This window comes from Acinonyx jubatus, chromosome B4, assembly GCF_027475565.1.
Source record: "Acinonyx jubatus isolate Ajub_Pintada_27869175 chromosome B4, VMU_Ajub_asm_v1.0, whole genome shotgun sequence".
NCBI classification, from domain to species: domain Eukaryota; kingdom Metazoa; phylum Chordata; class Mammalia; order Carnivora; family Felidae; genus Acinonyx; species Acinonyx jubatus.
The window spans coordinates 67,224,539-67,242,671 of NC_069387.1; the positions used below are offsets into that span (position 1 = coordinate 67,224,539).

Genomic DNA, 18,133 nt, shown 5'->3' on the forward strand with positions numbered 1-18,133 from the left:
GCATTTTAAGTCCCCAGTCTCTCTAACTGTAATCAAGGTTGAGAAAAAACTGGTTCTCGTGGTAGTTTAATGCATTCCACAAAGCAAGGGCTACCCATGTAAGAATGTTCTAACAGCTGTTTCCAAAGCCAAATGCAGAGATCTAACAAGCTGACTCTGGTTGTTTGTGAATTAATCACAAATAAATAATTTGAATGTTATTCGTTAAAAGTTTCATATAAGTTGAAAAAAAAAAATAAACCCATGAAATCCATTATATACATGTTGCACATTTGGTGTAGAATGCGACCCAAATACTGAGGTCTAGGTCTTCTCTGTCTCACCCCCGGCTCAGTGTATTCTCATTAAAAATTCATGAAATAATTGTTTTAGTGCACAAATTATATTTCATATTTCAAATTTATAATTATCAGCTGACTTTTACTTTACATTTTTAGCATTTTTTTCCATTTAATGATCACAAATACCCTGCTGTGTATTACATTCCCCATTTTATAGATAAGGAAATGGAGGCTCTGAAGGCTTAAGTACCTTGTGAGGACAAATATATTCAAATGCGTTCACATAGAGCACTGAGGGCAAAAATATTCAAATAGAATTCTTTCTAATGTGGAGTCTCATGCTCTTGTGAAAACATCACCTTGCATTTCTTCAGGACTAGGTAAGCTAATCTAAAAGGCCCTCATAGTCACAGTCTTATCTTGCCCAAAACATATCAAAGTAGGTTGTTTGAGCATATGCTTGTTGGCCAATAGGCAGTTGCAAGGTACTTTTACATTTCCCAGCAAATACTTGGTCATCATTGTATTGTAAATGCTCGTTTCTTTCTCAAAGAGGAAATGCATTCTGGCAGTCTAGCATTCTGACATGGAAAGGGCCAGAGTCAACAGTAAGGAAAGAGTACAATTGCTAAGATAAGCTGCCAGCAAACCACGTACCCCTGCCAAAAAAAGATTAGTGGGTTGCATGAATTTGAAAAAAACCATCAAAGCCACTATCACTTACATGATCAAACTTTTAATGTGTATTTATAAACTAGTATCAACTTTGATTATTATAAATGAGGGGAAATATAACAAATATGTTTGCAAATTTGATGGCTCAATGTTTGATATTCTTAAATACATTATGGCTTGCTTAGAATCATAGACTCATGGCCATACTAGGAACCTTAGGACTTATAACATTGAACCCTATCATTTTCCAGAAGGAAAATTCACATCCTTGACAAGTAAAATAGCCAAAGATCACACCAGCCTCAGAGCCACATCTTGAGTCCAAATATTATCTTGCCTGAAGTTATACAACTAGCTATTGAAAGAACTGGAAGTAGGCCTTAGGCTATCTTTTTCCTTCTCCACAAAGCTTAGTATTTTCCCATCTCAAAGAGACATACAGAGACAAAATTACCAAAAGCAAAATAAGTAAGCTGATAGACACCATAAAAAATAGATATCTAAAGAAAAAAAATGATGGAAAAGTTCAGAAAAATCTGTAACTCAAAGAACAAACTCATTTTATTTCCTGATTTCCCTTTTGCTTTTTTTTCCCCCAGAAACTTTTAAAACCAACTGGGTAAATATCCATTACTTCATTTTGTCAAGGGCAGGTAGTTAACGCTTATAATAATTGATTTAAAACTGAAACATGTCTCAGCATTTTCCCCTAGAGACCTATTTGAAGAAAATCCAACTACCTTTCTAAAAAGTCACCTCCTCTAATTTTTAATAAGCACTAGGCAATTTATAAAAATAATTTTGGTATATGGCCTAAAGGAAATTTTAACATTAACCTCACTGAATTGTAGGCGTTTTATTGCAAATTTTATGCCAGTTTCCAGGCAAGTAAAACTTTCCTACTTTATAAGTTTTCCAGTTTTATACATCAGCTCTATTCTAAACCCTCGTTATTGATAGCATTTCGATGGGATAAAGAATGGGGTGGGAACCTGGGGCTGGTAGGGCAGGAGAATCGTGCAAGAGAAAGTATGCAAAGAAGAGACAGAAAGTATGGAAATTCCAGAAATGACTCAACCAAATCCAATATTTTCATAAAATCCCAATAGTCAAGGAAAATTTTTAAATAATATTTTAAAGTAATTTGGTTTTGCCTCAATGGCAGACATTGCTCAGTTGTTAAGTCCTGCGAGAAAATTGGATTGCCTAATTTTTGTCTTAATTGTCTTTGTAAGAAAACACACCCATACTTTAAGTTGCATTTCAGTATCTCAAAGTCAGAAACAGCTCTTCCTTCTTTAACCCTTGTTTTCACCCATTTCTGCCACAAAACTTAGGAAAATAAGTATCATTTCCAACTTCATACAACAATCCAGTGGAGAAGCAGATATAATCAAATAGTTTGCTGAAGGGTATATAATTAGTAAAAGATAGATGGAGAATTCCCAGTGGGTTAGGCTAACCAAAAATAAACGCTTCACCACTTCTTAACCAGACTAAATCCTTATGATTGATTGAATTTGTAAAATGACAAAATCTTTCTAGGACTTCCTGTACAAATAAATAAGGTCAGAAATGCAGATCTTATGTAGACCCAACCATAGGAGTTTATTAAATTTCTTAGCTCGTCCTTTATGTAATTATCACTGCTGCTGAAATTCAGATCTTAGGGTAAATATAACCATACATATTTGTGTACTCCACCCCCTACCCCCCAAAAAAGAAAAGTAGCCTCCAGGCTTACAGTATCTAATGTTGCACCCATCCTGAGTGACTTTCAATGTTTACTCATAAAAATGGCTCCATTACTGTGACTAGTTTACAGAAATAATTAGTCCTTAAATCTTCAGTAGCTAAATAGATCACTTGCTTTTCTTATTTTGATTGGAATTGGAAAAATATGTAAAAGTTGAGGAAGGCAAGTTAGAGAGGTGAGCAATTATCTGAAACATATTTTTCCAATTACCACAAAACACATTTTCCAAAGTTATGGGCGGAATATTATTATTGTGACTTATTCCTTGACAAAAAGCATACCATAGTCAACAAATTTAGGAGATAAGGATTATTCTATGTTACTTTGGTGACTCAGTGGGCATTTGTACTTTTTAGTTGAAGTGTGCTCTCATTTTCTCTCAGAACTCTTATTTTGCTTCTTGATCCTCATAGCTCTTTCCCTGGGGAAGGTACCCCCTCCTGAGATCAGAATGAACATTGACATCTTCTTAAGTCACCTTGTCTCCTTGGCCACACTGATTAGTAAAGGGATGGGAACCTGTTCCAAGCTGGTTCTATTACAGAAATTCACTAATTCAGCCACAGTGGTTGGTCTGGGAGTGGCTGTTTGATCCAGACTCTGCAAATCAGAATCTTTCCTTCACAGTTTTCTCACTAGAATTTGGGTAAAAAGATGTCGTCATTTTCTTCTTGAGAATATATGACAGCGAGCTTAGTGCTCTTGTGTGTCTTGAGAAGTGTGTCTGAGAATTTGAGGCAATATGCAAAGGAAGAAGAGACGAAAGTCAGCGACACGGAAGACACAGAGGTTGAAGTCTCTGGCTCTAGTTGCCCAAAATCCGTATGACATTGGCTCTTTAGTTGGGTTCCTGTTACCAGAAACCAAAGATCCCAACTATAATACCTCAGAGGAGATAACACTTGAGATAGACCACTACAATAAAGTTCAGTATGCCCAGTCTTAATAGGTGGAAGGACATTCTAGGAATATTTGTGCTAAAAGGACATGTGTGTGATTGGGGAACAGTAAGTAGACATGTATGTCTCAAATGTAGGTTGTATGCAAGGGACACCTGCCTTTTTTATTGTTTTTCTTTGCTTTTCACCCATCTACTTTTCAAAAAATATAGTGCAAGAAATCTATTGCAAGAAATGAACAGTATTGGGGTGCCTGGTGTCTCAGTCAGTTAAATGTCCAACGTTGGCTCAGTGATGCTCTCACAGTTCATTAGTTCGAGCCCTGCATCGCGCTCTCCACTGTCAGCATGGAGCCTACTTCTGCCTCTGTCCCCATCTCTGTCTGCCCCTCTCCCACTTGGGCACAGGCCAAATGTAGTATGAATTACTACAATTTACAGGAATTTTCTATTAGCCATGCATTTTCTGAAGTGCTTTACATAAGGCAGCTGTTTTCAAACTGTGATAAGCAGATCTCCACATGCTGTGTGGAGTGATGGTCTTGCGGGAGTACAAGTACCAGCATGACCATGGAGGAGGCAAAGGTCTCTAGTCTCCTTCTCCAGGCATATCTTTGAATAAAGCATCCCTTTTCCTCTTAGTTCAGTCATGGACTTCCACGCATGATTGCTTCTAAAGATTTCTGCTAAAATATATATAAGAACCATTAATAGACATCTTCTCAATTCTCACAATAAAGCCATGAGACATTATCTTCATTTTATAGCTGAAGAAACTGAGGCATAAAAAGATTAAGACACACACTAAAGATTACCTAGCCAGTAAAAGGCAGAGGCAGGATTTGGACTTTGCCTTCTTTGCCTCTCCCCAGAGGTCTTATTCTTATCTGCCACATGCTACTACTATTGCCAGTACAGCTTTACAGCTCCTACCAGGACACTGATCTCCTTACTGATCCTCATGTTTGCCTCTTGATTCTGTGAAAACCTACACAGCTGAAGACCAAGCACAAACCTGTAGTCTGACATGTAGTCAGACTGGATGTAGCAAAGAAACAAGCCAGAGCAGTTGTGGAACACCACTCAAGTGAGATGGAGAAGCTTCTTACGTAAGACTTGAGTCCCTGCTGAAGAATTCAGAGCAGGGTGTAAGGGAGTTAGCAATCAGTTCTAGACCTGCTGTTTCCCAAGTAAGGATAGGAGAAGCAGAAATTAACTAGGGTTGGGGGGCCATCATGAGTAGAGGGCCATTGATCAATTGAGTATTCCCAGTAATAGATGGGAAGTAAAGCAGACCGGGGGCATCATGGGTAACACAGCACTAGCCCCTCAATGAAGGGGCCATTATGGAATTTTGTAGCTGTGGCTTGACCTCTGAAGTATCTCCAGTGAAGCTTATAGTTGGCATTATCTGTGTCTTTCACACTAACCTGAATAATGACATGTGGCTTTGTTCTTTTTCCATCTAATCTGATTTCCACTTTCAGTCCCAGACAGATTTCTACTCTTTGACTTAAGTTTGCTGCTATCCCAACAAATGTTCTGTTAACTTGACAAATTTCAATAGCAAACACCCACTGATACGTACCTAATACAGTGAATGTATATTAAACATGCCTCTAGGTTGTGGGGAATCAACCATCTTATCTAAAATCTTTCTTCCCTAAGTCCAGGGCCAATTATAAGACTGAAAGAATCTGAAGTAATGTTCTAACAAGACAAATCAGAGGATTCCACAACCAAGTGGTAAAATAGATAGATGGCTTTTTAAAATGATTTTATTTTTAAGTAATCTGTACTCCCAGTGTGGGGTTCAAACTCACCACCCAAGATCAAGAGTCACATGCTCTACTGACTGAGCCAGCCAGGTACCACAATAAATGCCTTTTTGTTGTGTTTTTTTTCAATATCCTCTCTCTGATGGAGAAAAAAACCCGGTATTTCCTGAAGAAAAGCATTTACAGGAATGGATAACCCCTTTCCTTGCCCCAGATCCCTAAAAGTTAGAGAGATTATGGAATAGAAAGAATATAAAATGTAAGGAAATACCAACGGTTCCACTACAGATCACAGTGGTTTCCTTTGTCTTCTTTATTAAGCCCCCTTTCCTACCCTTTTGCTTTCTCTCCCAACTTGTACCCTTAATCAGAAAAGGTTAAGGGCTTCTAGCTGTTAAAATTATTTATATTATAACATTACAGATCAAGTATTCACTATGTGCTGCACTTGGTATTAGTCAACACAGCTGAAAATACAGTTTGGGTTTATTCCTTTTCCTGAAGTGTTTACAATTTAGAAATATGAACAGTGTGAACAAAAGAGTGACACCACAAGAATGAACTTCTCTGTCCCATGGCATCATGCACGATAGCTAAGCAGTAGCAATTTGGATTGGACTATAATGTCCAAATTGAAGCACCAAAAAAGAGATTTGTGGGATGCCTGGGTGGCTCAGTCAGTTAAGCATCCGACTCTTGATTTTGGCTCAGGTCATGATCTCACAGTTAATGAGTTCAAGCCCCCCATCAGGCTCTACACTGACAGTGTGGAGCCTGCTAGGGATTCTCTCTCTCCCTCTCTGCCCGTCCCCTGTTCTCACTCTCTCAAAATAAATAAATAAATGGAAAAAAAAAACAAGAAAGTAGATCTGTATTAAAAACTGACTAGAATGGTTCTCTGCTTATCATAAAACTTGCAAAGATGGTTAAGCACTGCTTAACTTTTAATTAGAATTTCCCTTCTCAACATAAAATTCCCTCCATTAGGAATCCTTTCTGAAAGAAATAATAGATCAGTGAAGGTTAGGTAAAAAGAAAAATCAAGAAAATCCAGTAGAAAAAATATAGTACTCTAAATTGGCTTTGGTTTTGTTCTGATAGGGAAAAATGATTCACATGTTCATGCTTGACATGCAGTAAATATGTGAAAGCAAAATATGTGTTTACTACTTACCGTATAATTATGACATTGTGCTTGATAGCATTATTTTGATATACATTTTGTTAGATATAAAACCAATATATATTGAAAACCCTTGAAGAATAAGGGGAGCCCACATTTAAAATGCCCTTTAAATAGTAATTCAGTCAGGTCTCTAATTTGTGCTTGGAATGTGGAAGAGAATTGAAGATGAAGACCACAATTACATAAGCTTGAGCCATTAGAGAAATTAAATATAACACACATAAACATGAAGAGTTTATTTAAAATAAATCAAATATCCTGATGTTGAAGCCACAAATTATGAAATTGTATTTGGTTTTCATACTAACACCAAAACTTCAAGCTGGCATCCACAATTGCCTAAACTTCTTTCTGCAGCCAAAGTTTGTATGAGCCAACCCACCATTTAGGCAAGTACATGAATGTGGACCCGTCACCGATGTAATTTGTGGTTAAAGGACGCAGCAGTACAGAGAGACCCTGCACTCATTGTCAGACAAAAGTCTTCAGAACAGATCATTTAACTTAGGTCAGACTTTGAAAACTAATGTTTTTCTGTGTGATTGAGGTTTACTATTGGTCACCTTGTCAGAATAAAATAACATGTGGACTGTGGCATAATTTTTAAAATATCTATGTAGAAAAATAGAATGAAAAAATACTACGTGAATCCAAAGACTCTTTGAAACAACTTAGGTGCTGTGCTTTCTCATATGTCTCATATAATTTTCCTTCTGTGCCTTTTTAAGTGTGGAGGGTAGCGTCCTTATGCATTTCTAGAACTGATCCTTTTCCAAAGCTATCTGTAGAAAGTGGCAGAAAATGGAATACGGCCTTTGGGGCCTGACCAATCTGAGATGGAAACCTGGCTCTGCCAGTCTACTGGCAATTGGCTTTGAGCAAGTCATTTTACCTGACACTGAGTTACCTAATCTATAAAAGCAGGATGGTAAGACCTACCATCACAGGCTGTTGTGTTAACGTCATAATATATACATCTGGCCAGCGTAGTGTCTGTCTTATGGCTGCAGATCAGGAAGTAGTAGCATTCATAGTTTGCTATTAGTGTTATCATCACTAGTGATAATGTTATGCAGCATCAGCATTAATGGACTATAAGCAGCCACTTATATTGCCCTTCTTGTTTGCCCACACTTTTGACCCTCACCATCCTGCTTATTTTTTTTTAATCTGTGTCAAATGATACTTCTCTTAAGTTTTCCATGCAGTACTCAATGCTACTAACAGGGTACTAGTGAAATACATGTTTGTAGATAGACACAATCATCTTCCATCCTGTGGAGAATGGGAATGTGCTTCTAATGACTAGAGAGTCAAGATAAATGCCCTGACTCTTCCTAATACAAGAGGAATATTCCACAGAGAGGGCTGTTTGGGGTCACTGTTAGTATGGTAGCTAATAATGTTTTAAGGTTTCAGAATAACTTCTAAAACTTGTATCTATAACTTGACGCACATCTATTATATTTATGAGCTGTTGACTGTAGTTTTTAGCTCAGCATTCATCCCAGCAGTGTGTTCAGTGAAGATACTGCCTAATAGATGTGGAGAGTGGAAAAGAAGAGTGTGCCTTCTTGATCCCCTTTGTTAGCCTTTTCTCAAGAATTCCAACGTGGGCAATACCTGCACCCATAAACTGGACCACAGGAGGAACCCTTCTAGATGTAATGATTAGCTCAAGATGTAATTCAAGTCCAGAGTACATGACATCATTTTTACTTTTAATTCATAATATAGTATCTCAAAGCAATTTTTCCGTACATAAAAATTTGAATAGGTTATTTACTATTATCAAGTATACAGAGAAATGAATAGGAAGATGGCGGCATAGGAGGACGCTGGGCTCACTGCATCCTGCTGATCACTTAGATTGCACCCACACCTGCCTAAATAACCCAGAAAACCACCAGAAGACTAGCAGAACAGATTCTCTGGAGCCAAGCATAGGCGACAGGCCCACAGAAGAGGGTAGGAAGGGCAGAGAGGCAGTGCACACTACACGGACTGGTGGGAGAGAGCCCGGGCAGAGGGGCAGCCCACCGGCAAAGCAGAACCCCCGAGTCTGGCTTGCAAAAGTGGAGGGGACAGATGGAGTGTGTTCGGACAGCAAGCGGGACTTAACATCTGGAAGGTTATAAGCTAACAGTTCTGCTCGGAGAGAAGGAGGGCTGGAGAACAACGGGAGGAGAGTTGTTGAGCCCCAGACATCAGAACTCAGCTTGGTGGGGAACAAAGGCGCTCGCCAGCGCCATCTCCCTCGCCCATCCCCCAGCCAAAATCCCAAAGGGAACCAGTTCCTGTCAGGGAACTTTCTTGCACTGTGCAAACACCCAACATTGTGCTTCTGAGGATCCATCCCTCTGGTGGGGGGTCTAACTCCCTCCAGGTGCTGCAGGGCCCCTCCCAAAGCAGATCTCTGAAGGAAAAGCGAGCTGAGCCTGCCCCTCCCGCTCCTGTGCACCTTGCCAATCCACCCCAGCTAATATGCCAAATCCCCAGCACCACAAGCCTGGCAGTGTGCAAGTAGCCCAGACGGGCCACGCCACCCCACAGTGAATCCCGCCCCTAGGAGAGGGGAAGAGAAGGCACACACCAGTCTGACTGTGGCCCCAGCAGTGGGCTGGGGGCAGACATCAGGTCTGATTGCGGGCCCCGCTCACCAACGCAAGTTATTCAAGACAGCACAGGGTGAAACGCCCAGAGTCTAAGAGACTCCCAAAAACGAACCACCAGAGTCCAGAGTCAAAGCTAAGCAGCAAGGGTCATTTATTGCAGGTTCGAACCTGGACCTCTGCGCCCCGGTTGCCGGTGACGCCAAGAGGCCCTGAGAGACGTTTTTACACCCCTTTTATAGACAGGTACAAACAAGTCATGGGGAAATCAGGAATTTTCCACAGTTACAGAGCTGCGATTGGTTGGTGTTTAAAGTTGGACACTTAACAGTATTCGATTGGTTCCTGCCTTTAGGTCAGACCACAACCGGGGGCACGGGTATCACAATGATTGATCAGGAATACACGGATGTGCCAAGCAACAATGATTGATCAGGAGTACATGGATGTGCCAAGTAACAATGGTTGATCAAGAATATACGGATGTGCCAGGCAATAATGATTGATCAGGAATACATGGGCACGCCAAGCAATTGTACAGAAGCGGAACAAGCTGGTTAAGCTTGGTTAGGTTTCAGTTTCCCGTAACTTAAGCTTTTAAGTTTCAATTTTCTCAGGATTCTCAAGGGCAAGTGCCCCGCAGTCCCGCACCACTCCAGGGACTATCCAAAATGAAGAAATGGAAGAATTCCCCTCAAAAGAATCTCCAGGAAATAACGACAGCTAACAAACTGATCAAAAAGGATTTAACAATATAACAAAGTGAATTTAGAATAATAGTCATAAAATTAATCGCTGGGCTTGAAAACAGTATAGAGGACAGCAGAGAATCTCTTGCTACAGAGATCAAGGGACTAAGGAACAGCCAGGAGGAGCTAAAAAAATGCTATAAATGAGCTGCAAAATAAAATGGAGACAACCACAGCTCGGATTGAAGAGGCAGAGGAGAGAATAGGTGAACTACAAGATAAAGTTATGGAAAAAGAGGAAGCTGAGAAAAAGAGAGATAAAAAAAATCCAGGAGTATGAGGGGAAAATTAGAAAACTAAGTGATGCACTAAAGAGAAATAATCTACACATAATTGGTATTCCAGAGGAAGAAGAGAGAGGGAAAGGTGCTGAAGGTGTACTTGAAAAAATAATAGCTAAGAACTTCCCTGATCTGGGGAAGGAAAAAGGAATTGATATCCAAGAGACACAGAGAACTCCCTTCAGACGTAACTTGAATCGATCTTCTTCATGACATACAATGGTGAAACTGGCAAAATACAAGGATAAAGAGAAAATTCTGAAAGCAGCTAGGGATAAACATGTTCTAACATATAAAGGGAGACTGATAAGACTTGTGACGGATCTCTCTACTGAAACTTGGCAGGCCAGAAAGGAATGGCAGGAAATCTTCCATGTGATGAACAGAAAAACTATGCAGCCGAGAATCCTTTATCCAGCAAATCTGTCATTTAGAATAGAAGGAGAGATAAAGGTCTTCCCAAAAAAACAAAAACTGAAGGAATTCATCACCACTAAACCAGCTCTACAAGAGATCCTAAGGGGGATCCTGTGAAACAAAGTACCAGAGACATCACTACAAGCATGAAACCTACAGACATCACAATGACTCTAAACTCATATCTTTCTACAATAACACTGAACATAAATGGACTAAATGCGCCAACCAAAAGACATAGGGTATCAGAATGGATAAAAAAACAAGACCCATCTATTTGTCATCTACCAGAGACTCATTTTAGACCTGAGGACACCTTCAGATTGAAAGTGAGGGGATGGAGAATTATTTATCATGCTACTGGAAGTCAAAAAAGAGCTGGAGTAGCCATACTTATATCAGACAAACTAGACTTTAAATTAAAGGCTGTAACAAGAGATGAAGAAGGGCATTATATAATAATTACAGGGTCTATCCATCAGGAAGAGCTAACAATTATAAATGTCTATGCACCGAATACGGGAGCCCCCAAATATGTAAAACAATGAATCACAAACATAAGCAACCTTATTGATAAGAATGTGGTAATTGCAGGGGACTTTAACACCCCACTTACAGAAATGGATAGATCATCTAGACACACGGTCAATAAAGAAACAAGGGCCCTGAATGATACATTGGATCAGATGGACTTGACAGATATATTTAAAACTCTGCATCCCAAAGCAACAGAATATACTTTCTTCTCGAGTGCACATGGAACATTCTCCAAGATAGATCACATTCTGGGTCACAAAACAGCCCTTCATAAGTATACAAGAACTGAGATCATACCATGCATACTTTCAGACCACAATGCTATGAAGCTTGAAATCAACCACAGGAAAAAGCATGGAGGTTAAAGAACACCCTACTAAAGAATGAGTGGGTCAACCAGGCAATTAGAGAAGAAATTAACAAATATATGGAAACAAACGAAAATGAAAATACAACAATCCAAATGCTTTGGGATGCAGCAAAGGCAGTGTTGAGAGGAAAATACATTGCAATCCAGGCCTATCTCAAGAAACAAGAAAAATTCCAAATACAAAATCTAACAGAACACCTAAAGGAAATAGAAGGAGAACAGCAAAGACACCCTAAACCCAGCAGAAGAAGAGCAATAATAAAGATCAGAGCAGAAATAAACAATATAGAATCTAAAAAAACTGTAGAGCAGATCAAGGAAACCAAGAGTTGTTTTTTTGAAAAAATAAACAAAATGGATAAACCTCTAGCCAGGCTTCTCAAAAAGAAAAGGGAGATGACCCAAATAGATAAAATCATGAATGAAAATGGAATTATTACAATCCCTCAGAAATACAAGCAAATATCAGGGAATACTATGAAAAACTATATGCCAACAAACTGGACAACCTGGAAGAAATGGACAAATTCCTAAACACCCACACACTTACAAAACTCAATCAGGAGGAAATAGAAAGCTTGAACAGACCCATAACCAGCAAAGAAATTGAATCAGTTATCAAAAATCTCCCAACAAATGAGAGTCCAGGACCAGATGGCTTCCCAGGGGAGTTCTACTAGACGTTTAAAGCAGAGATAATACCTATCCTTCTCAAGCTATTCCAACAAATAGAAAGGGAAGGAAAACTTCCAGACTCATTCTATGAAGCCAGTTTTACTTTGATTCCTAAACCAGACAGAGACCCAGTAAAAAAAAGAGAACTACAGGCCAATATCCCTGATGAATATGGATGCAAAAATTCTCAATAAGATACCAGCAAATCGAATTCAACAGCATATAAAAAGAATTATTCACCATGATCAAGCGGGATTCATTCCTGGGATGCAGGGCTGGTTCAACATTCTTAAATCAATCAATGTGATACATCACATTAATAATAGAAAAGATAAGAACCATATGATCCTGTCAATGCAGAAAAATCATTTGACAAAATTCAGCATCCTTTCTTAATAAAAACCCTTGAGAAAGTTGGGATAGAAGGAACATACTTAAAGATCATAAAAGCCATTTATGAAAAGCCCACAGCTAACATCATCCTCAATGGGGAAAAACTGAGAGCTTTCTCCCTGAGATCAGGAACACAACAGGGATGTCCACTCTCACTAATGTTGTTTAACATAGTGTTGTAAGTTCTAGCATCAGCAATCAGACAACAAAAGGAAATCAAAGGCATCAAAATTGGCAAAGATGAAATTAAGCTTTCACTTTTTGCAGATGACATGATATTATACATGGAAAATCCGATAGACTCCACCAAAAGTCTGCTAGAACTGATACATGAATTCAGCAAAGTTGTAGGATACAAAATCAATGTACAGAAATCAGTTGCATTCTTATACACTAACAATGAAGCAACAGAAAGACAAATAAAGAAACTGATCCCATTCACAATTGCACCAAGAAGCATAAAATACTTAGGAATAAACCTGACCAAAGATGTAAAAGATCTGTATGCTGAAAACTGTAGAAAGCTTATGAAGGTAATTGAAGAAGATATAAAGAAATGGAAAGACATTCCCTGCTCATGGATTGGAAGAATAAATATTGTCAAAATGTCATTACTACCCAAAGCTATCTACACATTCAATGCAATCCCAATCAAAATTGCACCAGCATTCTTCTCGAAGCTAGAACAGGCAATCCTAAAATTCATATGGAACCACAAAAGGCCCCGAATGGCCAAAGTAATTTTGAAGAAGAAGACCAAAGCAGGAGGCATCAAATTCCCAGACTTTAGCCTCTACTACAAAGGTGTAATCATCAACACAGCATGGTATTGGCACAAAAACAGACACATAGACCAATGGAATAGAATAGAAACCCCAGAACTAGACCCACAAACGTATGGCCAACTCATCTTTGACAAAGCAGGAAAGAACATCCAATGGAAAAAAGACAGTCTCTTTAGCAAATGGTGCTGGGAAAACTGGACAGCAACATGCAGAAGGTTGAAACTAGACCACTTTCTCACACCATTCACAAAAATAAACTCAAAATGGATAAAGGACCTGAATGTGAGACAGGAAACCATCAAAACCCTAGAGGAGAAAGCAGGAAAAGACCTCTCTGACCTCAGCCGTGGCAATTTCTTACTTGACACATCCCCAAAGGTAAGGGAATTAAAAGCAAAAATGAGCTAATGGGACCTCATGAAGATAAAAAGTTTCTGCACAGCAAAGGAACCAATCAACAAAACTAAAAGGCAACCAATGGAATGGGAAAAGATATTTGCAAATGACATATCGGACAAAGAGCTAGTATCCAAAATCTATAAAGAGCTCACCAAACTCCACACCCGAAAAACAAATAACCCAGTGAAGAAATGGGAAGAAAACATGAATAGACACTTCTCTAAAGAAGACATCCAGATGGCCAACAGGCACATGAAAAGATGCTCAACGTCACTCCTCATCAGGGAAATACAAGTCAAAACCACACTCAGTTATCACCTCACACCAGTCCGAGTGGCCAAAATGAACAAATCAGGAGACTATAGATGCTGGAGAGGATGTGGGGAAACGGGAACCCTCTTGCACTGTTGATGGGAATGCAAACTGGTGCAGCCGCTCTGGAAAACAGTGTGGAAGTTCCTCAAAAAATTAAAAATAGACCTACCCTATGACCCAGCAGTAGCACTGCTAGGAATTTACCCAAGGGATACAGGAGTACTGATGCATAGGGGCACTTGTACCCCAATGTTTATAGCAGCACTCTCAACAATAGCCAAATGATGGAAAGAGCCTAATTGGCCATCAACTGATGGATAAAGAAATTGTGGTTTATATACACAATGGAGTACTACGTGGCAATGAGAAAGAATGAAATATGGCCCTTTGTAGCAACGTGGATGGAACTGGAGAGTGTCATGTTAAGTGAAATAAGCCATACAGAGAAAGACAGATACCATATGTGTTCACTTTTATGTGGATCCTGAGAAACTTAACAGGAACCCATGGGGGAGGGAAAGGAAAAAAAAAAGAGGTTAGAGTGAGAGAGAGAGAAAGCATAAGAGACTCTTAAAAACTGAGAACAAACTGAGGGCTGATGGGGGGTGGGAGGGAGGGGAAGGGTGGGTGATGGGTATTGAGGAGGGCACCTGTTGGGATGAGCACCTATTTTATATATATATTATATATACATATATATTATATACATTATATATAATATATGTTATATATATATTATATACATTATATATATTATTTATTTATATATCTATATATAAAAATATATTTATATATATTATATTATATATACATATTACTCAAATCATTTGTGTCTGAGCACCTAAATGCCTTAAAACTATTGGGATATGAAATTATGCAAAATTTATCTAGTATACCCATGATGTTTTTATACCAGGTAACATTATTAGTATTTTTAGTACATCTTTTTATCTTATTTTTTAACACCTTCAGTGTTTTTTCATTTGTTTGCTTATTTCCATATGCTTTTTCACTTATCACCTTCTGGTAGGAATTTGGGACAGCTAGATTATAGGGAAAACCTAAGCATTTGTGATCTTATCATAAATGATTTATATGAACATGTTGTAGAGAGTCACGTGCTCTCACACACAAAATTCTTGATCAAATGTTTTTTTTTCTTTATATTACTTAATAACAGAATTTTTTTTAAAGGAACCATTTGATTTTCAAGCCTACATAATCTGGCCTTTCCCAAAAGGGTAAATGAGAAACAGTGCCATTCTCAATGAAATAATATGTACTTTTTTATTTACTTCGCAGGTGTATCCACCCTATCACCAAGCCTTCTAGGCTTACTGCTGCCTGCCCTTGGCATCCTTGTCTACCTGGATTTCTGAGTGTGATGTGACAGCTGCTGCTCCCAGCCCAGCTTAGAGCACACAGAGGACACCTTCATCCCTATGATGAATATAATTCCTTCCATTTTCTGTGGCTCCACCCTAAGCCAAATAAATGATACTTTAACAAACTCTCCAACTGATTTACAACACACATTATGACTGAGGCATTCAGGAACCCCTTCGTCCAAAAGAATAAACTTTTAAATGGGTATAAAATGATTTTTAACTCGTTCCAATATGCCTTATAAACCACTTAACCTGATTCTGTGACAGTTGCATGATTTGATCCAATGGGACAAGTTACAGTGTTCAATTCAATACTATAGGCTGTAGAGTGAAAAGTAAAATCACCATACACAGGTGCTTTAAATTTAATAACAAGTTGTGAAATATAATAGAGGTTGAAATGTTGATTGTATGTGGTAAATGTAAGAGTAAAACAGTCTCTTGTACTATTCTCTGTTTCGGGTCCTGCAGATTTTCGAATGGCCCCTATCATTCATGACATTTTGAGTTTTCTTGAAAAAAAAAATAGAGTCTAACTGAAACATTTTGACATAAATTCCATGAGCAACTCATTTTACTGAATGAGTTGAAAGATTCTGAATATTGAAAACCAAATTCTAGAAATTGTTATCAGTATTCTTATTTTGGAAGTAAGTAATTTTCTAAATGCTTGATTTTCAGAATCAGTAATAATTTTACGTTAGATTTTTAGTGGTAAAGTTAACATACCATAGGAAGGTTTTTCTTTACTTTTATATGATATTCTGAAGATATTTTATGCTTTTCTCATCATCAGTTTCAAACCTCAAAAATCACAGCTCTTCTCTAGAGTATCATCATATTGCTGTATTTATTCATACATAGAATAATGAATTTTGAAAAGTAGAATGCTTTCATTTTTTAGTTGAGAGGTGACAGTCGTTACACAGCTAGAAATAAACAACGTTAAGTGAGTATAAGTGTGATCTAATACTATTCTAAGGATCTTTGGTTTTGTGCTCCATTTCTAAGTAAAAGCTTTCTTTATTGAAGGTATCAAGAAATCACCTATAGGTTGGAAAATCTACAATATACCTTATTTTTTTTAATTTGCTAGTAAACTCATTTCCCACTTCAATGCAATACTGAAAACTGGCTAAAAATACCAAATCAATATGTTGCTAATGGTACTTTGAAAGTATGCAAACTGGAAGGCCAGGAGGAGACAAATAATGTGTCCAATGGTGTCTCCCAAGTGTTGGTGCTTTAGGTTTTCATAAGTTGTAAAAAGGAAGATGCACATTTCTTCATTCTCCATGGTATGCAAGGAAATGTGTTTGAGTGTGGATGTGAGAGAAATGGAATAATAAAGGATTACCTGGCTCATGAAATAGTGCAATGTCTGATGATTCAGGAGGTATAATCCTATTTTATTAGCACAACCTTGCTAGCTAATTAGAGATAGAGTTTATCTTTTTAGAAAGGATACCTTATAGGTTCATAAAAAAATATTTACAGGCAGCAAAATAGAACTATTACTACTTTACCCCCTTTTCTTTAATTTGTATAATTTTTGTACTATATATCTATGTGTAAATGTTTAGAGCTTTCATTATGAAAATATCAATAAATATGTCATTAGTTTACATTCAACTCTTTGTTATAAAATTAAACTTTTTAATAATAAGTGAAATGGATGATTTCCCAGTGGAAGTATGTCAACAGTCTTAAAAGCATTACCAGATTTCATAAAATACATAATTATTTGAAAAAGAAACAAAATCTCTTCATACTTTAGGGAAACGAATACTGTGTAAGCCTTCTGTACAAATGTTTGTGTTTTCATTGTTACACTTTGGGGTTTTCCTTTTGCAATGTGACCCATGTTGGGCATTTTTATATAATCGACAACAACTAAATCTTTTGCCAAATGCATGCTCGCCTTTTATTTCTAATGTATTGCAATAAAGAGCAAAACTGGTTAGATTTTGCATGAAATGGTTCTGAAAGGTAAGAAGAAAACAGACTTTGGAGGTTGTTTCATTTTAAATTTGTGACAGAGATAAGGTAGATTAAAATCTCTCATACACTGATAACTCAAGCTTTTCATTTCCTCATACAGTTGTACAAATTTGACTGGGACCATCAGTTTTAAACTGTTGTCAAACTAACTAATGTATCATCTGCTTAAGACGCAAGATTCTTAATTAAACTTTATATAGATATAGACATATCTGTTGTTTCTTTGTATTTCAGGAAAGGTGATAGTAGTTTTATTTGATACTGATAAATATTGAATTGATTTTTTTAGTTATTTTTTATCATTTTTTCAATGGAGTAGTATAGGACTGTGCTTTGTCCTTTTTATGAATGAAAACAAATTATAAAGAAATAAATGTCTTACTGTTACCCAAAAAATAGCAACTGTCCTTTCAATTTACCTAAAGTTTAAAACTCATTTTTAGAAGGTTTTCTTTCCTCTTTTTTTAGGTTTATTTTTTTATTTTGAGAGAAAGTGTGCGGGGGAGGGGCAGAGAGAGAGAGAGAATGTCAAGCAGGCCTGTGCTATTAGCACAGAGCCTGATGCGGGGCTCAAACCCATGAACCATGAGATCATGACCTGAGCCGAAATCGAGAGTTGGATATTTAACCGACTGAG

At 37.8% G+C, this 18,133-nt stretch overlaps 1 protein-coding gene across 4 annotated transcripts in view; it reads left to right on the forward strand.

The window, feature by feature from the left end:
• The window catches only part of CNTN1 (contactin 1), a 362,215-nt gene extending 344,438 nt beyond the window's left edge, over positions 1 to 17,777 (forward strand). For all 4 annotated transcript variants that reach the window (XM_015085046.3, XM_053226129.1, XM_027035908.2 and 1 more), the window contains one exon: positions 15,410 to 17,777. In XM_015085046.3, coding sequence (XP_014940532.1) covers positions 15,410 to 15,486 — 77 coding nt within the window. In that variant the 3' untranslated portion in view covers positions 15,487 to 17,777. The remainder of the gene's footprint in view (positions 1 to 15,409) is intronic.
• The last annotated feature ends 356 nt before the right edge of the window (positions 17,778 to 18,133 follow it).